The 25175-nt window shown below is 37.0% G+C and overlaps 1 protein-coding gene across 1 annotated transcript in view; it reads left to right on the forward strand.

Annotated features, from left to right (window-relative positions):
* The first annotated feature begins 248 nt into the window (after positions 1-248).
* Positions 249-25175, forward strand: part of LOC129226296 (proteoglycan 4-like) — a 58622-nt gene continuing 33695 nt past the window's right edge. The window contains exons 1-5 of the mRNA XM_054860900.1: positions 249-291; positions 5297-5342; positions 8216-8309; positions 10299-10468; positions 23568-23716. Coding sequence (XP_054716875.1) covers positions 5304-5342; positions 8216-8309; positions 10299-10468; positions 23568-23716 — 452 coding nt within the window. The 5' untranslated portion in view covers positions 249-291; positions 5297-5303. The remainder of the gene's footprint in view (positions 292-5296; positions 5343-8215; positions 8310-10298; positions 10469-23567; positions 23717-25175) is intronic.

Consider the following 25175-nt stretch of genomic DNA (forward strand, 5'->3'; position numbering starts at 1 on the left):
TGTTCTGAATAATACAAACAACACATTATGCGTATATTGATCATCCTGCTGTCGCTAATTATTTATTTGCTTTTCTTTGTGAAAGATAAAAGAGATTATTTAACCTAAAATTAGTCTCATAAAGGTTTTGGGGAAAAATTATAGAATAACGTAAAACTCATTTAAAGTTTGATTATTTGTTTCAATTTCTATTAATGAAAATACTTGATTGGTTTCAAAAAAGTTTTTTTCTCTTTCTTTGCAGACTTCTTGATTTCGTAGAAGAGGAGAAATGCGAAACAACCCATGAAGGTAAATATGTACCTTGTGTTTTCAGATAAATACAAAAAGGTCGGGACCCTAAACTTGTAGGGACTGGAAAAATAAAAGAGGCAATTTCAGGAATGTTTCTAACTATACTAAAATGGTCGGAATATATCCGCTTAGGTGGTTTTTGATACAGTACAGTAGACCCTCGTTTTACCCGGGTTTATTTTACACGGTTTAAGATTTGACACCTTTATTTTATTTTACGCAGATGAGTTTCCGTTTTACGCGGATGCGGCAATGCAAACAAATAAAATTTTTCCTTATTTTAAAATCCAAACTCCTAAAGATTTCAGATTACACGTAATAAACTGCGTTTTGAAGTGTTAATAATCGAACTTGGACCACTTGAGACATTTTATGCAATCGGCTCCAGAGCTCTTTCCTGAAGAAAAGTCATTAAACTCACACAGTTCAGAACTCACTGGAAGAAGAGCTTTTAGGAATGACAAAGAAGGACAAAAGCAACGAAGATATACGACATCGATGACACAGAACCAAAAACGTTCACATTGAAAATTTTGAGCCATTCCTTGACAGTAAAAATGATCTTTCTAATTTGTTAGAGAAGAAAGAATCTCTCATGGAAATGACGCAAATGATCATGGATGCGTTAATGCTCTGGAAATAATTACAGAGAAAAATTCTTAATGACTGTCAAAAGACGATCATAGCCGACTCTTCTTCATAAACAGAACTCGAAATTAGTTTACGCTTTCTTTATGCGTGTTGTGCATAAATATAGATATAAGTACACATTAAATACAACTAGTCTTCACTAGAATGAAGTATATATATATATATATATATATATATATATATATATATATATATATATATATATATATATATATATATATATATATATATATATATATATATACGGAACCTAACCCCTATTTTAACACTACTATTAGGTCTCAATTTACGCGGCATTTCCGTGGAACGTAACCCCCGCGTAAAACGGGGGTCTAGTGCAAATGTATCCTTTTATCAAATTTAGAAGTAACATTGGAAGGTTTTTTAAAATATCGTGTGTTCAAAATTTTCCTTCATACTCACAAGCCAGGATGAGATTGGTAACATTCTGATGCAAACCTTTAGTGTAAACTTTCTGATTTTAAAAATATCTTCTGGACATTTTTGGGTTTTTTCCATCTGTTGATTTCATTGCGGACCTAGATTTCCTTGTTACTGCTTTCAATGTACCCTGATCAAAGTTTTCAATTTCCAAACCAAACTCAGAGGAGCAACAGCCCATGGGGGCCAAGGTCTACTGTGCCCATCTCAGTTTTCCTGACTGAGCGCTCTACGAGGTGCAAGGCAGATGATCCGACTAGGTGGGGAGCCGAACTTGGAACACCCAGGGCTTAGTTCCCAAGCACGCTTGGTACTCGATTTATCGACCCACTGAAGGTATGAACGGTTTGAGTCGATCGTGTCTAACCCAGGAATCAACTCGGTTCTGCACATGGAAGCGCTACCAATGAGCCACTGGATTTGAAGATCACTTGCCAAATACACTGGTAGACGATGGGGTAGTTTCCAAAATTTTGAAACTATTTTTTTCTGAAAGAGAATGCTTAAAAACATAGGATCTGACCATTTTTTGATAAATTTGTTTACGTTTAAGATTTTTAAAAAAATTATTTAAATCGGTGTGCTTTCATTGTTTACGGCTTCTGCCGATGACATCACAAATGATGAAATGCAATTCAGTGTTGCTATTCACAGTGCAAAATATTTAATTCGCATCTTAACTCACGTGTATTGGCAACGATATGGTTGATAGTAGTGATGTTCCGGGTATCCATATCCGCGGATATCCGGGAGAAAATAAAGATCCGTATCCGTTATTTTTTGACGGATCTTAAACGGATTATTTCTATTGTAAAAATTTTTAAATATTTGGATAAAAGACTCTTAAATTCCGTTTAAATTAGATTTTATTCCCTATTTAAATTATGATGTATCATTTCAGAAGCTAATCCCCCCCCCCTCCCGTTGCAAAAAGGAAGGGGAAATAAGTTTTAAAAGTGTGTATCAGTGTGTCTTTTTGTGGCATCGTAGCTCCTAAACAGATGAACCGATTTTGATAGTTCATTTTTCGTTCAAAAGGTGACTTGATCGAAAGTGTTCTTAGCTTGGCCTCGTTTTTGTAGAACTTGAATTACCGGAGATATTAATTAAAAACCGATTTAACGTTTTTCACAATTATGATAGTAAAAATTCACCCGTAAGTTAAAAATGTTGGCCCTAATTGAAAGATCGAAGTTTTCTGCGTTTGATATTAATTTAAAACTTCCAACTTATATACAGTAGGAGCTATAATCTTGTTAAGTAAATTTTAAATGCAATTCTAAGCCTTTATACGCGTGATTGGTAGCGAATTCATAGTCGGAAGATAAGGAGAAAAAGCTCAATGATTTAAAATTTTTACCTGCTGTCAGTTCATATTTGTTAACAAATGTGTGTTCTGACCCGCGAAATTCATCTTAATATGAGGTCGGCTCTCTGGGACATGTTTTGTTCTTTTAATTTTTAATTTAATATTAGCTTTTGTTATTGATTTGGGGTTTTGTTATTCTTCATTTTTGTTTTTCTCGGCATCCTTCAAAAAAAGTGAGACTAAATTCTCTATTTACTATTTGTAAAGGTGTTCCCGGCTCTGTATTTCGTCGGTCGGAGAAGTTCGATGGAATGGGTCAGCGCTGCATTTATGCTGAAATAAAATGGGGGAAATTATTTCTAGCCTGTCCAGTAGCAGCTTTACACTCTTGCTCCTGTATCCTACATCTACCGAGTAAACTAGAAATAATTTTTCACATTCCATCTAAGCATTAATGCAGCGCTGACCCATTCCTTCCAACTCTCCCTCAATTTTAACGGAGATTTCTTTAAAGAGTAAATCATAATCTTGATTATATTTTTGCCGCAGTTGACATTTTTTGAAGAAACTGCCATTATCCTGACGGGAATACCTTCCGTAACAAATTTTACATTTCGATAGTTGAACTGGGTTTTAAAAAAAATGAGATCCGTATCCGCGGATCTACTTTTTTAACGATCCGGCACATCACTAGTTGATAGCAAGCGCAGAGCGCAATATTTAATTCGCTGCTTGATTATCATAATGTTGAAACGTAGTAGCAAGATGCGGCAAAGTGCATCATTTGTGACGTCATAAAGACCACGCCTTGTTTGAAAAATCGGACATTTTAAAAAATTAATTAAAAAGAACTGTTGGGAGAATGAAAGTATTTTCTGGGTCCATGTTATTCTTTTTGCTCATTCTATCCATTTCAATGACGAAAAGAAGTATTTTTGACTGAAGGAAACCACCCCATTGCTAAGGACAGATACCAATACCAGCGTTAACAACCACAAAATGGAAGGCACGGAAATAAGGAAATTAGTATAAGTTCGGGATAAAGTAAGATGTGTTTTGAGGAAGTAAATTTTAAACTCACGACGTTGCTGGTCGCGTGATAGCGCTGATAAGCGATATAAAGGCGCGTATGACCATTGATGTTCAAAAGCAAAGTTTGATGGGAAAGAATCAATTGACGAACTTGCATTTTTCGGTATGTGTTTCCGACATCCCTTAAATGATTTTATGGTAGCCGTGTGGTTGACAACATCGAAGAAAGGCAGAAAAATTTAGATGTTGCCAGGGAGTTCGACGTCAGCCACAGGGTTGTTTCTAGAGTTTGGAAATAATTTCAAACAAATGGAATGTGTAGAAAATGTCACGAGGGAGGTTGTGTACGCAATACGACGTCAGCAGAAGATTGGTACTTAGTGCTAGCAACGAAAAGGAACCAGCGCAACACAGCTACTGAAGTTTCAAAGCAGTTTCTTGCTGCTATTAGCAGGCAAATATCCCAAAAAACTGCAGACAGAGGTTTGAATGCAGTGACTCGTCAGCTTGTTTTGTACATCCCGTTGTCTACAAGTCAGTGTTTTGCTCGTTTGTGATGATGTCTTCAGCATCGCATATGGAGAGAAGTCGACTGAACTTGTGTACTATTCTTAGGTGAAAGCAGGTTCAGTCTGTCATCTAATTGTGAACGACAACTAACCTGGCATGAGAGTGGTACAGCATACAAGCCAGCAAACATAAAAGAAAAGGACTAGTATCCTACAAGTTGTGTCATGGTATGGGTAGGATTATGATCAATGGCCGTACGTCGCTCGTGTGCTTCAAAACAAGACAATGACGGCTAGTGATACATTATTATTGTTCTACTACCTCATGTTCATGTGCTCTGTGGTGCTGTGGGCGATAAATTCGTTTTCATGGATGGCAACGTAACATGTCATTAACAATCGCCGTCCAGGAGTGTCTAGCTCACTCAAAATATTCAACCCATCGGATGGCCAGCACGCTTTATAGATTGGAATCGTATTGAAAATGTTTCGGATGATTTGGAAGCAGTTTTGCTGGTCGACAACGCCCTCCAAAAGCAAGGACACCCTTATCCGTGACTGACAGAAGAATGGAATAAATTACCACAACTGCGGCTGGATAATGTTGTGTAAAGCATCACATGACGTGTGGAAACTTTCATCGCACTCAGTGGTAGCTACATCCCATATTGACATCTCACGCCGAAACGCTTGGGGGCGGTCATTACATTTATTCGCTTTTACGTATTCAGCCCAAAATGACCGTTTCGTCCTTTGAACACTTTTCAACGCCTTCTGGACTTCAGAGCTCAATAAATTATCGCCATTGCAATGTTCTAGAGTTCTGGTATTAGTTTATTTCACTTGGCATCGAATTACACTTACTTTTTTACGCGCTACATAGCCCACTGGAATCCGTCCTTAGCAATCGTCCACCAGTGTATATAGAAAAAGAAATATTGCGGATAATCAGACATTTCGGATGATTGGTGCTTTATTGTACTTCGAACAAGTAGCTATTTAAACAGTTGATTACACCTATATTAACTGTGATAATCATGAGATCCTGTTGTTTTTATAGGTGTACCATGCTCCTGGGGTTCATGGCACTAGTCACTGCAGCAGTGGTAAGTGACCTCTCGTTTTACAGTGTTCGCTTTTAGACGAAACGTTACATATCAAGAGCAAAAGCTGGTAATCACTAATAATCTGGAAAGGTGTTGTTGTAACGAATTTAGTTCTCTCTTTATTATAAGAGTGTTTCAAGCTAGTGTTAAAAAAATGAAAACGTGCTTCGGAATTAAAAGTGAGACAGCAGTTTTTTTTTTTTTTTTTTTTTTTGTAAAACAGTATTTTGAAAATCCTTAACTTTCTGAGAAATTACATCAAAGGTCACAGAAGTCCTTGCGGACTTGAAAATATTGAAGTGAAAATGCTATTTTCAGATGCGTCAAACTAAAACTGATTTTCAAAGTTTAACCGATAAGACTCTTCTCAAATAAATGATTAACTAAAAACAGAGGCATCAACAATTCAACAATAAACTTTAAATAAGCAGATGATAAACAAACTTCGTAAAACTACATGAAGTTTTTTTCTTCCTAGTTTAGTTACATAATCATTGTAGCGTGTTACTCCTGCAAGACCTTTATTTTCGCCACCGTTAGTCATAGATGCGCACTTCCAATAGGGAAGTTTTCGATTTTTCAATTTTATTTTTATATGATAGAGTAACATGTATGAACATCATAGGTGAAAAAATTTTGCGATTCGATAAGTAGTTTTTTTTTTAATTAATTTTTAAAGTTCAAGCGATTGTGACGTCAAATAGCACAGGAAGTGACGTCATGCGCTCTTCCGCCACGGGAAAAGCCGAAGGACGTGCAGTTGGCTTCGAAGACGAAACGTAAGGCATTTAACTTCTGGCGTTTCTGGAACATTAAACCTCTCATCTTCTCGGAAATATTCGAATACCATCATTGATGCTACTTGAGGAAGATTATTAGATTGTGCTTTAACGAATCCGGCCTCCATAGTGTGTTAAAAAGGATTATTGAATTTCTAAAAAATAAAAATATCAGCGCGCTCAAAATATCCGTAGCGAAAACAAGGGATCTTCGGCGGAAGGCTGCCCATGAGTGCCTTGTGACGTAAGCTCGTGACGTTTCAGAAGAGCGCACTTTTGCGAGTGGATTTTTAAAAATTCATTAAAAATCAATCACGGTGTTTTAAAATTCGACGATGGTGAATTTTTTTGTTTTGAGGGTCAATTAACAATATCCAATAGTCAAAATAGGAACATTTAATAGGTTGCAACTTTCCTATTGCAAAAATGGTCGAAATAAAAAAAAATAGTTAAAATATACCAAGTCTTACTTCTTATATGATCCCCAAGTCCCCTACATTGTGTTTAGGGAAATAATCTCCATCGAAAAATAATACCAGCACAAAAAATTCGAAACACTTGCGACCAAAATCCCAGGAGAAATTAGAGTTTAAAATTAGAAGGGACCGTGCACAATATGAGATTGGAGCCAATCGGCCTTTCAAAAGAATGACATGTTATCTAAGTTAAAAAATGACAAACTGCTATTGAAAAATAAATGCGAAGTTATTCTATGATACGTAAAAACACACTATAAGAGCTCATACAATTTAGAAAAACACACTCTATGCACACACACATATAGTTTCAAGCCCTTGTTAGCCGCTATATATAAAGTGGTGTAATCAGTCACAAAACGCTACGTTTTATATCTCGGTGAATATTGGTCACACTAATGTCAAGTTTTTGAGTTTTAATTGTTTTTTCTTGAATGTCGTTTCCCCAAATGCAATGTATGGGACATGGGGACCATATATAATGTTACGTTTCGTATTTGTTCTCTAAATTCTTTCTTTCGCTTCAAATTTCCATTTTCATGACCCTGTATCTTCTTTTGATCATTTTTGCGACTGCAAGCCGGCATCTTGGACTAACGGTTGCGAAAATCGAGGTCTTGTAGGTTAAATGGAGACATGCTGCGTATTGATGCATATTTAACAAATTATTCTATATTCAATTTTAATAAAACATTTTAGGTTGCAAAATCTTTTTTTCTACGCAGATATATTTTAAACTAGCAAGCATACCCAGCGTTGCCTGGGTGTGTAATAACATTGAGAAACAATTTATACTTTCCTTTATTTATTTTTAGCTGTGCCCCAAGTTTTCACACTTGTTAATAAGAAAACAATGTATTAAAAAACTATTTTGAGTACATGACGCTATGATATAATGCAGTAAAAAGTAACACCCCCTTATCCACATCATTGCTCTCCGTTTAATATGAAAATCAAAAACAAAATTCAGTGAAAAATAATTGAAAACCCTTGATTTATAAATTAATTAATTTTTAAATGAGCCGGGGGTAAATGCTAAAAGTTTTCCCGCCCGTAGCCGGGATCCAACCCGAGACTCTAGGGTTTCTGGCCTAGTGCTTTACCGGCTGAGCTATTCGGGCTACAAAAGTTCGAGCTATTGATGCAACAAAAAATGCTTCATGATTATCATTGATTTAATTTCAATTTATTGCTGCTCCTTTTATATTAGTTATAGTGTGATATTATACACTTATAGCCTTCCTCTTGATTTAATTTCAATTTATTGCTGCTCCTTTTCTATTAGTTATAGCTTGATGTTATATAGCCTATAGTCTTTCTCAATGAATGGACTATTCAACGCAAAAAGAATTTTTCAATTTGAACCAATAGTTCCTGAGATTAGCGCGTTCAAACAAACAAACTCTTCAGCTTTATATTATTATAGTATAGATTCTAATATTGAGGGGGAAAAACTTTTAAGGTAAAATTCGTAAACTAATTTTTAAAAAAAATGTTCTTTACTTCTACGATACCACGACCTATCTTTTCAATGTCCTTAATGCTATGGTCATTACTCCGTAATATTTTTATGAATTTAACATGATTAAAGCTTCGTGAGCCATTTCCTCTCTTCCAGCACATGGTCTCAGGGCAAGACAGAGGCGGAGGACAAATTATTCATCGAGGGGAGCCCGACACGCAAAGTGTCATCGTCACCGACAAGACCAGAGGTAAGGCTCTCAATTAATCCGAGCGGACTTAATATCCAATTTTTCTCACTCAGTTTTCTGTCAACTACCCGGTGATTAGGCTTACTGTAAATATTCTTCCATACAGGGTAGGAATACATACATATTTTTTTAATTTTTTTCTAATTAATGCAACCACAAATGTTGAAAAGACAAATTCATTACAGCAGGAGGATGTCGTCAAATAAATTACTTGAATCATTCAAAAAAAAAAAAAAAGGTTTTCGCCTGTTTAAGGTCTTAAAAATTCATACTACGTTTTTGTATTTTACCTCAGTACTTTTATTGTTAAATTATCAAAACTCCGTTGCCATTTTAGGTATTATAGGCCCCTAAACTGTTATATACCTTAAACCAGGGATTCTCAAACTTTTTCGACTAAGGGCAACCTTTAAAGAATTAGAACTTTCTTACGGCACCCCAGTCTATCTCAATTATATAAGGAAAGTGAACCAAATAAGACCACCCTGAATTTTATAACCTAGTATCTCGCTCTTTTATGATTGAATTAGCTCCAACTTTTGCATGGTCGCCAGATGACTCATCATAAAAATTAAGAAAAACATTAAGCAAATGAAAATTTAAGTTTTAATTATCTTTTTCAGCAGTTTTAACAAAGAGGTCGGTTAGCCTTGTTAGGAGCATAAATTAGGCTTCAAGTAAAATGACTTTTAACCTGCAATGGTCTATGTAGAAACGAAACTTACTGTAAAATACGGTCAGGTAGTTTTGACATCACTCTTCTGAAAAATTTTGTTTCCTGGTTTCAGTTTGTTTCTGTTGCCTAGTAATTAGAAACTGCTTGCTGATAACACTTTAGTATCAGTTAATGTTTCTGATGACGACGAAGTCACAATCTGTTTACTATGCTTCATCAATAAGGAGACGGTGAAAATGACCATATTGGTGAAAATGACCTTATTTTGCACACCCACCTTAAATGTCCATGTCCCAATGATTCCATGGACACTTCGCGGCACCCCTCGTCTCTTCCTACGGCACCCCAGGGTGCCGCGGCACTCAGTTTGAGAACCACTGCTTTAAACAGTTATATACCTTAACATTGTATTGTGGAATGTGTATTATATAGGGAATGAAATTGTATGCTATAGTTCAAACTACGAATGTAAAAACGGCTGCGGAGTCGAAGGGATAATGACCGACTTCGGCTTCGATGTCCAGAAATTTAAAGCCTTCGACTCCGACTCCTTTTCTCCAAAATCAATCACGACTCTGACTCTTACTCGGTAGCCCTGGAAGTGTTACGGACAAAATGACCGACTCTAGCTCCTAAAATTTCAAACCTTCTACTCCCGGCTCCGACACCTTTATCCCGAAATCAGTCCGACTCCGACGCCCTAGCTTGGAGAGTATCGTAAATTCTGCAATTATTCTCTTGTTGGCACGAACCATAAGGATATGGTCGATTGAGGCAGTGAGAAGCAAATGGATGTAAGATGTTAGTGGATATTTTTAAGTTTTAAGTAAAACGCGTTTAAAGATTAGGTCCTAGGTAGGCTTTCATTAAACACATTTTTTTCTAAATCATGCTATATAACAGCACTTACCAGGGCTACTAGTACTATCTCTTGCCCCCAGGACAGACGAGAGGTTCACCTATCATTTGTACTGGTTATCTCCAAATTTTAAATCTTGCCACTTACTGTCCAACCACGGATTGTATGGAATTTTCAAACGACCAAATAAGACGAATCTATCTGAATGAGAGGGAAAAGTACAAATTTGATGCCGGTATTCCGCTCATTTGAATGAGACTCTGCTTTTGCAAAAGCTGACATCGGTAAAAAATGATAGATTCGTCCATTTCTGGCTGTAAACGGATGTTTGTCTTCCATACAATCCGTGGTCAGACTGTACATCCCTTTGCTTCTCACTGCCTCAATTATTCAGCATCATTTTAACTTGAAATGACGTGGCCTTTCTGTGATCTTGCTTCGCCTGTGCTTGCAGCTTTCCTGTCGTGCGAGAACGGCGACATGGTGGTGAAGGTGAACTTCTCCCAGCCCTTCCGGGGCCTGGTCTACGCCCACCGATCCAGGAACTCCCCCTGCCGCATGAACGGGTCGGGACAGCTCTACGTCGAGCTCAGGATACCGCTCAAGGGGTGCGGAACCTGGCAGGTGAGAAGAGAAAACGATGCATACTTACATGAAATACACCGCCAGCTCAGTCATTCCAGCCGAGGACTGCAGTTTCGTGCTTTTTAGCAATCATCAGCCCGGCATGGAAGTGACTGAGCTGGAGTGGAAAACCTCTTAAGGAAGCCAAGAGTGCCAAACAAACTGGTAGCTAACATAGAATTAGCACTGACCAGACGAGTGACCGAAGCAATGGTTCGGTTCAACTCGAAGATTGAAGACAAGGCAGGTATATTCAGTAAGTTACCGCCCTATAGCCAGGGCTAATTCTATATTAGCTACCAGTTTGTTTGGCACTCTTGGCTTCCTTAAGAGGTTTTCCACCTCTAGCTCAGTCACTTCTTATGCCGGACTAATAAGCACGAAACTGCAGTCCTCGGCTGGAATGACTGAGCTGGCGGTGTATTTCGTGTATTTCTATCTTAGCCCTGGCTATAGGGCGGAAACTTACTGAAAATGCATTGTTAGTTCACAAGACAAGGAACCCATAAAACTGATGTTGTAAATAAGTGGTTTTCAACCATAGAGCTAGTATAACTAGATGCACCCTTAGATCATTAACACATAGATGCGGCAAGTGCAAGTGGGTGTGGTTGTTGGCGCAGGAATCTTCGCGGGAAAAGTGAGGGGAGACCATATGACGCGGTCCTTCCACGGAAGAAGTTTCGCATTGCTGCACCAATTCTCTTAAGGATTTGAATAGTCGTCGATTTTAATTTTTTACCTTCTGCCTGAAATGTTTTGGCAATTTTTTTTTCTATCACCCGCAAGCGCATAGATTACTAATTCGTGTTTTTTTTTTTTTTTTTTTTCAATTTCTGCAATAAGTTGTTGGGTTATGCCGATTTAAAAATGGTTCTAAAAGTTGTGCTCTCGTAGAATAGCGACAGAGGAAGAAAACGCCGAGATCCAAAGGACCGGTGACCGAAACACGTGATACACGGCGGCGAAATTATTTGATCTTCTCCCCAAATCATAAAACTTGTCGCTTTTACTCCTGCTTCAGCGCATACAGTAGCGACTGAATGGGATAGCTTGTCTATCTCTCAATGGTCTAAGGGTACACCCCGAAGCGGCAACCACTGTCTGCCATTGAATGCGCGAATCTTGAAGTAAACGGGTAAAAGCGTAGCCTACGAGGATACAACGCTGTTTGCTTATTCGTAGGCTACGGCAAAAATCGTTTATGCGCTTGCGCAAGTGCATTTTTTAGACGCCTGACCGTTTACTAGTTTGTTTCGGTAGCCAATGGAACCGGTTTTTCGCTCTGTATCTAATTAATACTACATCTATATTCCCATTCTGCTGATATCTGCATATCAGTCTGCCTGAAAGTGAATTAGCACGGACTAGCCATCACATTGTTGCATACATTTTATCAGTTGTAACCAAATTCAAAGGAGATTAAATACAACAATTTTTCAAAGACAAGCTTTTATTATTAACTAAAAAGTCGCCCGACAAGGTATGACGGGTGAATATTGCTTCTCCATTTGAACGAAGCCATTGCCTGTTTGGTGATAGTTTGATGGTTGAAATGGTAACCCTAACTCCAGTGGACGAACCCTGAACTCCAGTAGGTAACTTTCATTGATGACCATTTTTAAGTTACTTCATTGTCCTAAGATGAAAGTCTTACCAGTAAAACAGTTAAGTGACCGAATCGAGTTCAGCCTTGTCACAATAAAGCCTTTCCCTACATGTTAAGATCACCAAAGCATATTATCAAATTATCATGCCGTGGCGCGAGTTTCATTGTTGAAACTTGCGGGTTACTCGATCATTTTCTATAATTTATATGAGGATTAAAGAACTATTAATATCAACAGTACAATCACGTGATCACTGACTGCAAACTGTCTGTACGACGTCCGCAGACTGAGCCTTGAAATGTTCACCTGCCATCATGCTGTTGAATGTTCGTTTTCTACATGACACAAATATAGTTATGATTGTGTTACGATAAATTTTCTAATGATTATTATTTTAAATATAATTCAATACATATCTGATGTTCATCAAGATGAATCTATTTACTTAATCTTTCTCAACGAAAGTCGTAATTTTGATTTAATCACTGGAAAATTATTCTTCCAAATCTTAAGGACCACTCCCGAGACTCTCCGGAACCACTTCTGGTCCGCGGACCACCGGTTGGAAACAACTGTTGTTAATAATTTTTTGCATCAACAAACTAACTTATGGCACAAACCTGTGCTTGAACTTGTCTCGCAGCTATAGGGTATTCTTTATTTAGGATCCGGATTATTATTACTTTATTTAGGACTAGCTGCGTTGCCCCGTTTTGCCCGGTCTACCTTAAAAATAAAAATTGTGTCAAGTGACGTATATTCAACAATCAGGCGTGAAAAATAAATAAAAAAAACATCATGATTTCCCTTCCAGACAATGACGACAGATATTAAAATACTTTTAAGAAATTAAATCCAGAAAGATGGATTTAAAATGCGTAACCATGGAAACAAAATAAGTTTAAGGAATTAAAATGCGAAAGAAAATGGTTCACAATTTGAATGGAATCGAGATTTTTTAAACTTGATTTAAAAAGGCTTGTAACTTTTTTCCCTTTTGAGATAAAAGCTTATTTTTTCGACCATAGGTCGAGTTAGATCTGGAGTAAAAAAGGTTGCTTTTTCCAATGGCGTCAAAAAGAAAGCTGTGGGACAATTCCTTCACTTTGTATTGATTTAGTTAATGAAGAAAGTAGTGCCTACATTTCAGCTAAGCCTAAAAAAATCCGAGCTAAAAACGCAAATAACTCCCGCCGTAATAAAGTTAGAGCATTGAAACAAATTGCGTAGAACGCGGAAAATTCTACCCTTAACGGTATGTAATATTAATATGTGCAAGTAATTTTTCACCCCCATATTCGGGAATTTATGTGAAAATTGGGTCTAAATTGGAATAAAAAAAGAACTATTCATTGAATTGTTTTCAAACTGGTCTGCAAACCTTCTCAGGACTTAAAGGAACAAACTGTGAAAATTTCAGCGAGATCGGCCTGGTAGTTCTCGAGTTTTGCGAGTTCAAACAAACACGCTTTTTGGAGACTTCATTTTATACTATGTAGAGATATCCACCCGGAATATCAATGCCCCGAAGCACACATAACATCTTTATGATTTGGTTCAGGAGCTCCTCGTCACCTCTCAACACGTACATTAAATTTGCTTCACAGATTTGCGCATACAGCGTTTGTTCTCCTACATTTAATATTCCCACTATAGTTAACATGTTATTCCTTTCAGGTTTTTAATTCGTATTTTAATCTTTCAACTTATAAACGAATTAACAAATAGATTAATTTATATGTAGCTATGCAATTTACATTTTCGTACGATTTAAATGAGAAAAAAAATTGAAGGAGAATTTGTTATGCACCGCAAGTAATTCGAACAGATAAAGGATTTCTCTAAGTTAACGAGCTGACGTGTGCATCACATGACTTCCTTTTACTCCAACTTAAGGTCATTTCCCCATTATTGGCAATTTTAATGTGATTCAATTGTTTACTTTCTAAATATCACCAACAGTGCCAAGTTGAAACCAAATTAAAAAAAATCGCCAAATTTGTCACCAAGTTGGCGACAAAACTTGGCGACCAAAAGACTGGCGATATATTGCCAAGTGTCCGACAAATGATAACACCACTTGAGTTTACATCAAAATTAACAATGATTTCCCCCCAAAAAGGGGCAAAAGACCCCCTTAGAAACATTCGAATGCAACCAAAAGGAGAGGTGCACAATTAGACCCCACTAGGAGTCTGCGTACCAAATTTCAACTTTCTAGGACATACCGTTTTTGAGTTATGCGAGATACATGCGTACATACGGACGTCACGAGAAAATTCGTTGTAATTAACTCAGGGGTCGTCAAAATGAATATTTCGGGTGTCTGTTCGTTCCTAGGCATATATCCACGTGTGGTCGGGTCGAAAAAAAAAGTAGGGCTCGACCGATGGCATTTTTTGGCCGATGGGCCGATGCCGATTGTTGGCCGATTGTTCAAAGATGGCCGATGGCCGATGGCCGATTGTTTTCCTCCAAATGGCCGATTGCCGATGGCCGATGGCCGATGCCGTTGGCCGATGGAAAAATAATCAAACAGAAATAAATTAATAAGATTATCAGGGATTTAAAGGATCGTTTATTCATTTCACTTTACTTCCTTTCTACGAATAAGGAATGGTATAATCACAAAAAAAAAAAAACAGATTTCGACCTAAATTTCTATTTTACGATCACCCAATTTAAATTTCATAAAGTTTTTCCGGCACATTTGTACATGCATATGTACTTAAGAACATATAGATGACCGAAATATCCATTTTGAACGCCTCCTCAGTTAATTATCGCAAATTCTCGCGTAAACTTGCGTCACTCAAAAACATTATGAAATAGTATGTTAAAAACACATACGTACGTAATATGATCTAAAAGTTCAGGGACAAGTTGTATAAAACCTTACCCTGAATAGTTCACATTACCTATCAACAAAATAGTCACCTTGGGCGACTATGCACTTCTGCCAACGTTCGTATAGCTTTTAGAAGCACTCCTGTGGAAGACATTTTTCGCAACCTCCTGTAAGGCCTCTTGCGCTGCTTAAACTTCATTGTGGGAAAGAAGGCAAGTTTCATGTTGAGGCTTAGCTCCGAGTGACTTTTACTTGTTCCCAGCCAAAAAAAAAAAAAAAAAAAAACATTTGCATGGACGTCGCTTTCTTCCGTCAGGAGAAGATAAAGCTGCATCATAGAAGGTAGCGAAAAACAGCTTCCAGGACTGATTCCAGAAGTTTCATGAACACTGGCAGAAGTACATAGTCCCTCAAGGTGACCTTTTAAAGGTGAACGTGCTTCAGCAATGTGAACTATTTTGAGTAAGGTTCTATACAGCTTGTTCCCGAACTTTTTTATCGTATCACGTACAATCTGTATAGGGTGTAATTATGCTTCTCCTTTTTTGACTGCTGTGTGATGAAAGAGAAAGAACAACAGCCAAAAAAAAAAAAAAAAGAAAAGAATGAAAAAAAAGGAAGAAAAACAAAGAGACTGTTTAATAACCAATAGATTTTTTTTTTAATTGAACATATCACTAAGATTTCAGTAATATTGTAATAATGTATGGATTTAGGTACACTAAAAATAGTTTTAAAACATTAAATTATGTTATTTAATCATTCAAAAAAAATAAAAATAACAATAAAAAAATAATAAGAATAAAACTATGAAACCGTCAACAAATTACGCAATTAAAGTGGAAAGATTGCACGTAGACATTTTTTAGTCATCAAATTAAACAAAAAGGTATCAGATAAATTACAATATTAAATCATAATAGGAATATTTTTGTTCTTATTTAAAATTTATGAATAGAGAAGTTTGCATTTTTCATAAAAGCTATCATAGTGACATACATTTTGCTGAAAAACGAAATAGCCATGAAAAGAGCGAGGTTCTTAAAACGCAGCTACAAAAAAAAAAAAAAAAAAAAAAAAAAAAAAAACTCAATATTTACACCAATAACCGAAATAAATATACTACTTGATCTGATGTTTGCACACATAATATTGAACAATTTGATTGTTTAATCTTTTATGAAGCTTTACAAACAAGTTCAAATTAAATTTTTAAATTTAACAATAATTTTCTGAAATTTTTTTAAAAAAATGCATAATAAAAAATCTTTGAAACTTTTCTATAAAAAACGACAATAACTGATTCATTGATTTTATATAAATACATAAAAATCGTTACTCACAACAGAAAAAAAATCGATCGCTATTAATGATGCAAAAAAGAAGGCGCATTACGAAATATAGGTGAAACAAGTATGAGAAATACGCAAAATGACATTTCTTGACCAAAATAAATAATCGCTCTAAATATTTAAGAAATGCTTGAAACGACGAGGGATGGTTTGGGGGGGGGGAGTCACCCTCTGATTTTGGAGTAACTCACACTTCGGCCCCAACTTAAGCCTCATTTGCTTAGTACAGAACCGCTACCACCAACGCCTCGGAAGAGTTTCGGAATCTACTTCAGCACTTCCGAAGAAAAAAATCAAAAGTTCCTTGGATTTTCGAATTATGTCACCATTCAAAACGTCTTTAATCAATTTCTTACATTAATGCTCTAAATTCTTTCTAAACAATAGATAAAGTTTGAATAAAAAAATATCTAAATATTGTTAATTTAAAGAACTCAGAAGTACAACTAGAGTTTAATTTCAGAAATTGAGGTAGTGGGAGGAGGGGCACGCAAGTGTTCTTGGAAATTCAAAAAATAGTCGTAAAAAATCGAGTTCAAAATAATCATAAAAATGGAGCTGAAAAAACCTTTTTAAACTTGCACCCGAGTTTGTTTTGACGTGCAGTGGCGGATTTAAAATATAGCAAATGTTGCAACTGCACGAAAGGCCCCATAACTATAGGGACACTGTAGGAGTTACAAAAATGCTTATGATAAATGTTTTACAACTTCTGTGATGGAGAAATGGGGCCCCAAAATGTATTTCGATGGGCCCCAAACTTGTAGCTCCGCCGAAGCGATACAGAAAAGACTGCATTAATGTGATTCATTAAAAAATATCGAAAAATTAAAAATTACCGTCGGTTCAACGGGAATCTACCAAAATGACACAAAAACCGGTTTTGCCATCCCATATTTGTTTCCATGGTTTCCAATGCGGCAATGTATCACCAAATGATCGTCAGTCTGAGACACTATATTAGTTTTACATTGAAATAAGTAATTAATAGCTACAAAAAAGGAGTAAACTGGCTTTTCAGAACACCCAATCGAAGACAAAAAGGGAAGCGCACAACTGGACGTACGCACACCCCACATGTGAAAACTTAACTTCTACAGCTTACCATCTTTGAGTTATGACTTATGAGAGATATATACGTACATCCAACTGCAAGAAACAACGCAATAATTAACTTGTTTGGTACCTGAATGTAGTATTAAAAACTCTTTCAGAAGTGACTAAAATAGAAATTCATACTGAAATTTAAGTAAACAGTTTTAAACTCCCAAAAATCAAAAACTCCCTTTACTCTGTATTAAAAAGTAAAAACAGCAAAGGTCCTTTAAAAAAAAAACATCGGCCTATTCCATCGGCTTTTTGATGTATTTTAAGGCCGATTGGCCGATGTTTCCTGCAAGTTAGCATCGGCCGCCGATGCCGATGCCGATGGCTAAATTATTGAACCATCGGCGCCGATGCATCGGCCAGGCCGATGCATCGGTCGAGTCCTAAAAAAAAGCTCAACATTCATTCGGGGGTGAGAAAAAGGGAAACTAAGGTCGATTTTTGAGTGAAATTTTTTTTCGCGAATACAATACTTCCTTTTTTGTAAAAGGAAGTAAAAATACTATAATTTAGGGGATTGATCCATCTATTATAAATATATTAAATTCAGCTCGATCAACAAATCTTCTTCTTTTTCTTCGAAATCGCAAAATAATTAAATAAATAAATTATGAGAAGTTAAACTTCAAAAATCGTCATTGTAACTACCGAATTCTTTCCAAAAACTAATTCTTGAAAAGTTAAGTGCCGTTAAAAAATACCAAGTGCTGTTGTACAGCTGATTCGATTTAGCAGCACAGACAAGAAAAGAAAGTATCTTCTCTTCTGACGTCACAAAACGTCATGTTTCGTTTTGATTGACAAGCTTTATAAAACCAGGTCTGTTTCCCTTTCAGACAGCCATTCATGCATTTGAAACGCGCTGTTTCTTCGGCAGTAGTCACGTAAAATACGTTTTCCCGAAGAATTTGTGTTTTATTTATTAATTTACCTATTTTCATACCACGTGGTTTTATCACATTTACAGAGTTCCTAACTAACAAGTAGAAAACTTTTTACTTGACAAACAAATGACCTGATTAAATATAAAAAATGCAGCAAAACATTTTCCCTTAAGTTCTACTAGGTGCAACGCTGTGAAAACGACAGTGGAAAAGCAAACGTTTTCTGTAAATGTTGCTTTTTAGCAACAACAGTACCTTCACAGAAAAGCAAAACGCCAGGCTCATTACTTGCACAATGTATGTACGCATATAAGTCAAATGAATACTGTGAAAGCACTTGTTTTCGCAAGGCTTTAATTTTCACGATTTTAACGTTCCCATCAGAATCGCGAAAATTTAAAAAAAAGATTAAAATTTGCGAAATATTGCTCGATTATTGAAATTTCAAATCGCGTCATCCCTATGTTTTGTACACTTTTCGCTTAGACAACCCCATAGTACCGTGTTAGAAATTTTTTTATATATATAACTTGAGGGATGCCCATACCCCCCCAGTTCAATGGCGCAAATCCCCCTCAAAAATCTGCCCCCTTCCCCTTTTATTTTTATTTTCAGCTCTCTTTTTTTATTTTATTTTTTTAAATATATTTTTAATTTTTTTTAAATATTTTTTTAATATTGTTTATTTATTTATTTTTAATTTTTGTTATTATTAATATTTATTCAAAAAGTTCTGTGCTACGCAAATGACACACACACACACAAACTAAATAAATAAAGGAAATTAAATACAAACAGAATAAATTGAAATAAAATAAAATGCAAACAAAATGAACTGAAATAAAATAAATAATTTTCATAAAAAATAAATCAGAAAATCAATTTAAATTAAAAATAAATTAATAAATCAATTTAAATAAATAACACAATTTTAAAAAATCCCCCCCCCCCCAATTTAGATGACGCAACTTGCGCCAAAATCCCCCCCTACGGGCACCCCTATATAACTTATGAAGAAACTCAATGGGGGTAGGTCAACCTAAGTCAATTTTTGACTAATACGAATTGTGCTAAAGGCAAAGGAGTAAGCCATACGAGTAGGAAACTTAGTTTGAACTGTATTGAAACTGAATCATCATGTTGAAGAGAAGGAAATAAAAATCATTCTGAAGAAAAAATCGTTTTTCAGAGGCTCGAAGTAGCGAAAAATATTGTTCAATAAAAATGCAACTTAGAGTACCGCACGAAATTCATAGGGACTATGAAATAATATCGCTATATAGGGATTTATCGATGTATCGGATACTACTGTAGTGAGGTTTTACTATATAACCCACACTGATCTTTAAATTTAACTCAGGAAGTCATGCTACTGGTAAGCTTCGAGTTTCAAGTTGCAGATGGAATGTATGCCCTGATGAAAGTTGTTTTTCAACAAAAACTAAAACAAACAAAAAATCAAAATTTAATTTTTCATCTTTGGCGCGGGACTGAATAAAAATCCATTCCACGGATCCATGTTGTAAATCATGTTGAAATGATGAACAATCTGTTAGTCGCAGTCATTATCATCGTCTGCTTACACGTTTTCTAACTCCGCCCCAGTCCAGACAATAGATCGCTCGCGTGATCGACAAAGTCTTTTAGTATGCTGGCAATGCAAGCGGGGAAAGTCTGCTAATGAACTACGTCTTATATTTAAGCTTTGTCTGCTAATTAGGCGTTTGTTGTTCTAAACGTAGAAGTTAAGTTTTGTTTCTTGTACAAATGTCGTTTAAGAAACAAGTGGTCAAACACAAGTTCGAGAAGTCAAATCATACTTCTTTATCTTCTTTACTAATAATAAAGCTGAAAGTCTCTCTGTCCGGAGGATGTCTGTGACGCGCATAGCGCCTAGACCGTTCGGCCGATTTTCATGAAATTTGGCACAAAATTAGTATGTAGCATAAGGGTGTGCACTTCGAAGCGATTTTTCGAAAATTCGATGTGGTTCTTTTTCTATTTCAATTTTAAGAAAAAAATATCATAAGATGGACGAGTAAATTACGAAATTATCTTAACGTGGAACCGTAACATGGGCACAAGCCAATTGGCGAGATACGAAATTATCATAACGTGGAACCGTAAGATGGGTACAAGCCAACTGGTGAGAAAATTCACCATACATTATTTGTAAATATACAGGCGAACCAAAAGACCTTTTGATTTTTTTTATTGCGGGCAAAGCCCTGCGGGTACCACTAGTACTAATAATAAAGCTGAAAGTCTTTCTGTCCGGAGGATGTCTGTAGGATGTCTGTGACGCGCATAGCGCCTAGACCGTTGGGCCGATTTTCATGAAATTTGGCACAAAGTTAGTATGTAGCATGGGGGGGTGCACCTCGAAGCGATTTTTCGAAAATTCGATGTGGTTCTTTTTCTATTCTAATTTTAAGAACAAAAATATCGTAAGATGGACAAGTAAATTACGAAATTATCATAACGTGGAACCGTAACATGGGCACAAGCCAATTGGCGAGATACGAAATTATCATAACGTGGAACTGTAACGTCGGTACAAGCCAATTGGCGAGAAAATTCACCATACATTATTTGTAAATATACAGGCGAACCAAAAGACCTTTTTAATTTTTCTATTACGGGCAAAGCCGTGCGGGTGCCACTAGTTACTAATAATAAAGCTGAAAGTCTGTATGTCTGGATCTCTGTTACGTTCATAGCGTCTAGACCGTTCTGCCGATTTTCATGAAATTTGGCATAGAATTAATTCGTAGCATGGGAGTGAGCACTTCGAAGCGGTTTTTCGAAAATTAGATTTTGTTCTTTTTCTATTACAATTTTAAGGATATTTCACCCAGCAAATGATCATAACGTGGACGAGCAAATGACCATAACATGGACGAGCAAATCAACCAAGCAAATTGGCGAGAAATTCACCACCCATTATTTGTAAATATGCAGGCGAACTAAATGACCTTTTAATTTTCTACCACGGGCAAAGCCGTGCTGGTACCGCTAGTTGAGAAATAAAGTGCCTGAACTTGAGAAAATTGATGAAAATAAATAAATTTAGGAGATTTGAAAAAAATAAAGAGTGAGATTATGGATCAGAAGATGTCCGACAAAAGCAGATCGGATGTCCTTTCATCCACAAGCGACCTTCCTTTTCAAAAAAAAAAAAAAGAAGCTTCTTGCCACCCCTTCTGCTGCACGTACGTGAAGTTTTTTTTTTTTTTTTGAGCAATCACGATTGCTTATTGCTTTCATTTGACTGTTTTTGGCGTGCTATCATTTTATTTTCCCACCGCCACCCTCCGCACCATCACCGTCGACCGGCTCCTCACGATGCTGCTCCTATAGCGAAAGCCGTCTCCAGGTTGCATCCATGTCCTACACACACGCGCATACATACACTACTACACACACACACACACATACACACACAAACACACACGCATTACACACACACACAAACACATACACACACGCATACATACAGACACCCACACATACACAAAAACATACACACACATACACACAACTATCCACACATTCATGCCTGCACACAGACACAAACACATACACATACCCCCCCACACACACATTCATACACACAACTACCCACACACTTATACCAGCACACAGACACAAACACACATGCCTACACACACATACACATACCCCCTACACGCAAACACACATACCCCCCACACACAAACACACACGCCTACATACACACATTCGTGATTGCGAAAAACAATTTGAATTCAAGATGACAAAATTCAAATTAATTTCTTTTTTTTTGAGCAATCACGATTGCTTATTATTCTCATTTGACCGTCTTTAATGTTCCGTGCCTTTTTCAACCACCACCGCCACCTGCAGGCGCGGCTCCGTCCTCCGGTAGCCGCTCCTGGTCGGTGGCGTCCATGTCCTAGAACCTAGAGACACGCACGCTCATACGCACTCACACACATACACACACGCCAACGTGCATACAGACAGGTCTACGCACACACAAAAGCCTACACATACACAACTAATACACACGTCTCCGTTCAACAGGAGGGTAGACTTGGAGGGACAAGAGCCGTGTCTAGAAACAAGTGAGTAGAGTAGTAACCAATGAGTAGGGTCCAGTCGCAACTCGTGATTGCGAAAAACATAATTTGAATTCAAAATTTAAGAACTCAAATTAATTTTTCTTAATTTTTTTTTTTTTTTTGTGAATGTGTGCAAATTATAGTGTGACTCTGATAAGCTGAGTTGTTATCACCTTGGCAATGTTTATCTATTTTTGAGGGCGCTTTAGTGAGGATTTGAACACGGATTTAGGTTGGATCTCTTTTACCAAACTTCTACGAAGGTAATCAAACTCAGGGCCAGTTACCCTTCCCCATTGCCCCAAAAAGAGTGCATCGCTAATGAAGTTCCTATGGCTTATTCATACTGTGGCGTTACACGGCGCCATCTATTGCGTTGCCGAGTCACCAATATGTGGCTTACGGATTTGAACTACGGACCTTTGTAGTGCAAACTCAGTGCTTTAACCGCTGAGCCAAAAGGACCCGAAGGCTCGGAGCAATGATGAGTTATGTGCTCTTAGACGTACGTCACAAGAGGTAAACATTGTCAAGGTCATAGTTCAAGTTATCAGAGCCGCTCTATAACGTTGTGTTTTGTCTTTTACCTAGGAAATTGTTTGTTTATTAGATTGATAAATCTCGAGCATCGGGAATGCAATGCACTCCCGCTCTACACTCTAGCTTTCTGCTTACGTTGACTTTTAATTAGGGGTGCCCACAGGGGGAATTTTGGCGCAAGTTGCACCATCAAACTTTTTTTTTGGGGGGGGGGATTAAAAAAAGATTTTTTAAATTTATTTATTTAACTTTATTTATTGAGTTATTTTTAATTTAAATTATGTGCTTTATTATATTCTGTTTATATTTTATTTCATTTATTTATTTAGTTTGTGTGTGTGTGTGTGTGTGATTGACTTTGGCGTAGAACAGAACTTTTTAAATAAAATAAAACGATAATAATAATTTAAAATAAATAAGCAAATAAAAAAATATTTTTAAAAAATAAATAAAAAATAAAAAAGGAAAGAGGATTGAGAAAATTTTTATTTTATTTATTTATTTATTTATTTATTTATTTTTTTTTTTTGAAGGAGGGGGGGGGTTGAGGAATTTCAGTCATCATACTAAGGGGGGAATGGGCACCCCTGCTTTTAATATTGTTACTTTAATGTTAATTTTATTTGTTACTGTCATGATATAATATTACCTACAGGAGTCTCCTCGAGTGTTCGTGAACAACATAACGATCCGCTTCCATCCGGCTCTCGAACTGGAAGAAGATGAAACGAAGACGGTCGTCTGTCGCTACCCACCTCCCCTCACTCCTTCTCCTGGAAGCATACAGGTTGTCAACCCGCCAACGTAAGTACCGATTTCTTCTTTATAAATTAATAAACGACAGAACTGCGTCTGAACTCTGAGTTAAAGCAGGATTCATATATCGTCCGCACGTCACGTCAGCGACGATTTTTTTTCTCCCTAAAACCAGCTTCGGCCATGACAGCAAGCCGTATAGTATGGAACCCGTCAACGTGACGAGAAGTTAGATATTTCACGTCCGTCCAGTTGGGAGTCACATTTCATTGGTCTCCACAGGATGAGAGCGCTCTCTTTATTGGGTGAGAGTACTGTCATGTGCTTTACATGCGTCCGCAAAATGTGAATGGTTCTTCCCTTTTGGAAAACGTACGTCTGTCCGTTTATAAGGGCTGTTCACTTATCGGCCGTCCGTCCCGTCCATCCCGTTTTTTGACGTGACGGACTGCCGACGAAAACAACGTAGCATTCACATACGGTCGCCGAGCATCAATCACGTGGTTGAATTCATCGACTCGGGAGAAGAGCGCGCTGCTTGCCGAAAACCAATGAAATGCTGTCCTACTTTTGACGGCCGTCAGATATCAAGATTCTTCTGATCGAAAACGGTACCGTCCAAGATGGCTTGCTGCCATGGCAACCAGCAAAGAAAACCTGTTTCGGGTGGAAAAACTCGGGATGGACGGGACGGACGGCCGTAGTGTGAATTGCTCCTTAACGTGGCACGTGATGTGCGGACGATGTCGGAATTACGCTTAAGGCTACATTCATACGCTTTCACCTTCCATTTGTCTGTAACACAACGAAAGGGGAGATAAACATAGAGCACGCTACTGTATTGCTTTTTACCCTTTTGAATTGAACGTTTATGCTTATCCAATTAGTTTAATGCAATATTTATGCAAAAAAGACTGGACCAAGTTAGGTTAAGCTAGGGTTAAATGTAAAGATAATTTCAATATTTTAACTCTAGATCCTTCCCTTTCGTCTGGGTGAGCTCAGAGATAAAATTTTGTGCATTGTGGTACAAGACTACATTCTCTGGGAGTAACTGGGTATGAAAAGTTTGACCTCATGGCTCTTCGTTAGAAAACGTAATCATGTTTTCTTTGACCACAGTGTACTTCCTTTTACCCCAGAGAAAAGGTGGTAAGTGAAACTACCCCAGTTATTTCCCAATTAGGTTGATGTAGAAAAATAATTGCAATATAATCAGTTTAGAAGCAATTTAACTCAATCCGTTTAGAAGCATAAGGAGTTCTTCACCTTTCCTCTATCTGCAAACCGCATCATCTTCCAAATGTAATCTGAAATCATTTAAAAGGAAAAGCTATACACGAACTTCAATTATGCGATAAATTTATGTAAAATAGTGCAAGCAAACATGTATTTACATCAAAGTTTACCCCCCCCCCCGAAAAAATAATAATTGGATGAATGAAAAACGTAACTGTTTTCATTTAATCCAGAGTACAGCATGTATGAGGTAACACCTAAATTGAAC

The sequence above is a fragment of the Uloborus diversus genome, chromosome 7 (assembly GCF_026930045.1).
Source record: "Uloborus diversus isolate 005 chromosome 7, Udiv.v.3.1, whole genome shotgun sequence".
NCBI classification, from domain to species: domain Eukaryota; kingdom Metazoa; phylum Arthropoda; class Arachnida; order Araneae; family Uloboridae; genus Uloborus; species Uloborus diversus.